The 3217-nt window shown below is 39.1% G+C and overlaps 1 protein-coding gene across 1 annotated transcript; it reads right to left on the bottom strand.

Moving 5' to 3' along the window:
- Positions 1 to 1070: 1070 nt before the first annotated feature.
- On the bottom strand, positions 1071 to 2054 carry LOC102903490 (olfactory receptor 1f45-like). The gene has a single exon (XM_006996838.2). The coding sequence runs from the start codon at positions 2052 to 2054 to the stop codon at positions 1071 to 1073; it is 984 nt and encodes a 327-aa protein (XP_006996900.1).
- Between the last annotated feature and the right edge of the window lie 1163 nt (positions 2055 to 3217).

The raw sequence follows: 3217 nt of genomic DNA, 5'->3' as shown, positions 1-3217 counted from the left end.
ATGTTACACAGAACTTTTGGTCTATCTCAGAAAAATAAAAAACAAATTCTTACAGTCAATAATCACAACCTTTACTTCCCCTCTTACACATTATCATGAAATGTCTGTAAATGGAATTTCCCCCTAGCTTTTAATGATGCTTGTCAGCAGTCCACATCTTGGGAAATCTAATAATTTCCATTCTCATCAATAGTTTTTCAGCTGTATTTGAGAGAAGAACTGCTCCATTCTGCAAATGTTATTTTATAAGGTGCTAGTATAACAAATGTACCTGTTTTTCCTTCAACAGCCACTTCCCAGTTCATTTTTGTTTTGTCCTCTCTAAGACCTTTAAATCTTTCTCTCCCTATCCGTTTTAGCTCGTAGTTCATATTTCTACTATTTTCTATACTCACCTTTTGATAAATTTTTATTCATCATCACAGTTTTAAGTGTCATCTATACATTGCCTCTGATATTTCTATTTCTACATCCACCTCAAAAATTATGTAGTCGATCATCTATGAAGCATCACCTCATGTCTATCTAATACAGAGCACAAAATTAACACAGCCAAAGGAGAGTTGAAGATAAAAATAGGATAATTTAAACTATAGACTTGGAACTTATTGTTAGTTAAAATGATCTTGAATTGAGAGACTGTAAATATACAACGGTTAAGGAGGGTTACTCCATTCCACCCGTGATTTATTTTAACTTTAATTTCCTGCACAACAGAGTTGTAACTCACTTTGACTTCTCATTGGAAGACAGTATAAGACACATGATTATAAAATAAGGTCAAGTTCTGCAAGCCCTATTGATTTGCTATCGTATTGATGAGGCATTCTCTGGGTTGATTGTTACATGTTTGATGGTTCAGTGATTAGAAAGAACCTTCTGAGTTACACTGCTATAAGATTCTCAGTCAGTCAAAGGGACCAAAACCCATTATTTCATAAATTCATTTCTTTCCTAATTTAACCAGGAGGGTGTTGATAGCCAAGATTATTCCACAAGAATATGATTCATAGACACTATTAAGAGAATACCTCACCTATCTACAGTGTTTTCAGACTAATTTTTGATTCTCAGGAGGTGTGCTGGTATTGTTTGTTTGCCTGAGAGCCAGGCTGGAAGCTTCCTGAAATGCAAAGTTTCCTAAAAAGCCTCTGTAGAGCTCCTTTAACTTCTTGGTTCCTGAGGCTATAGATGACTGGATTTAGCATCGGAGTGACTACTGTGTAAAAGATGGCAACCTGGCGATCCTGGGCTAAGTCATAGCTAGAAGATGGCTTGAGGTACATGCGAATCACAGAACCATACAAGAGCAGCACAACCAAAATGTGGGAGCCACAGGTAGACAGAGCTTTACTCAGGGCAGCAATTGAATGCATGTGGGCTATAGCAACACCTATGCGGACATAGGACCCTAAAATGAACAAGAAGGGGCTGACCACCACAGCTACACCCTCAGTGAAGATTAACATTTCATTGACCAATGGTCGAGTGCAGGAGAGCTTCAGCAGAGGAGTGATGTCACAGAAGAAGTGAGTGACCTGGTTGCCACAGAAGGTTAAACGAGTGACCAGCACACTGTACAGGAGACTGTTAAGGCTGACCACCACCCATGAGGTCAATGTTATTCTCAGACAGAGGCTATGGCTGACAATGGCAGAGTATCTTAAAGGGTCACAGATGGCAACAAAGCGATCATATGCCATGGCAGCCAGCAAGTGGCCTTCCATGCTGCCCACTGCCATAAAGAAGAACAGCTGTACTATACAGTGGTTATATGAAATGCTTCTATCCACAGACAGTGTGTGCACCAGCATCTGAGGAACTGTGATGGTTGTTAGAGATATGTCAATCAAGGAAAGCTGGCTGAGCAGGAAATACATGGGGGTCTGAAGCTTGGGGTCTGAGCAAGCAACAAGTATTAGTAGGGTATTGCCCATAACTGCCATCAGGTACATGACAAGGACAACTCCAAAAATAACTGGCTGCATCTCTGGCCTGCTGGACAAGCCCAACAACACAAATTCAGTCACTTCTGTCCTGTTTTTAGTGGCCATAAGTCATGCTCTACATCACCTGCAAAGATGTAAGATCGGAACTAGAAAACGAAGAGAAAGATGCCAAAGTCAACAGATCTCAGAGTTTCTTCACTGTAAGTGAGGGACTCACTTAAATGAGGATCTATTCCTATTTTTAAGCATCAAGAAATGTAGTTTTGTTCTTTTGTAATGTTGAGTCAACTAAACTTACCCAGGATGAGGGTAGAAGTGATTGATACAATCCCCTACTTTGTTAATGGTTAATTTTTTATGAAAATATTATCTTGCAGTTGATGGGAACTTCACATCTCTTCAGGCAGATTTTCTCTGTAAATATATCAAGAATGCAGAGCAAAGACATAATTTTTAATGCCACTATACAAATAAAGATATTTTGATGAAATATCATATTTCTATATGAATGTGATAAAATTAATTTTAGAGCTGGAGAGATAACTCAGTCTGTACATTGCTGGCCACACAACATTCAGGGTCTGAGTTCAATTCCCAGAAGTGATATAAGAGAACCAGGCATGGTGGCACTTGCCTTAAATCCCAGCACTGAACACACAGAAACAAATGGATCCTGGGGCTCTTTGGCCACCCAGTCCCACATCAATGAGAGACACTGTCATAAAACCAAGATCAATAGCTCCTGAAGAGTGGTAACAGAGACTGACCTCTGACCTCCACATTCTATGCATTTTCTGTGGACACACACATATGCACACACTCACACAAACACCCACCTACAGGCATGCAAATATACCCCAAAATAATAGTAGGATATAACTATAGTACCAAATGTAATAAAAGGACAGTCATTGCCTTTAAGTTTGCTACTTTCATGTTTAGTTTCAGCTTTTGGGTGACCTATATCGCTATGCCTCTGAATAATGTGCTAATACACATGTGTTTGCATAGTATCATGATGCCATTGGCCTTTTACTGCAGGAGATGAAACTCTGTCCTCTTCACAGGGCCTCACCCATTTTCCTTTCTTTCTCCAAGTTGGAAGGATGTTTTAGTTCTTTGGTTCCTGGTTTTCATCAACTTTTCTACATGTATTCAATAAATTAATAAATAATATAACTAGATGCTGCTGGTGTTCTCAGCCTTTGAATGTCAAGAATGTTTTCACTTATGTAGGTATACCTGGTGGATGAAAACATTTTTCTTTC

The sequence above is a fragment of the Peromyscus maniculatus genome, chromosome 4 (genome assembly GCF_049852395.1).
Source record: "Peromyscus maniculatus bairdii isolate BWxNUB_F1_BW_parent chromosome 4, HU_Pman_BW_mat_3.1, whole genome shotgun sequence".
In the NCBI taxonomy this organism is placed as follows: Eukaryota; Metazoa; Chordata; class Mammalia; order Rodentia; family Cricetidae; genus Peromyscus; species Peromyscus maniculatus.
Note: the sequence above shows the minus strand (reverse complement) of the source record. Positions and strands in the feature narration are given on the sequence as shown.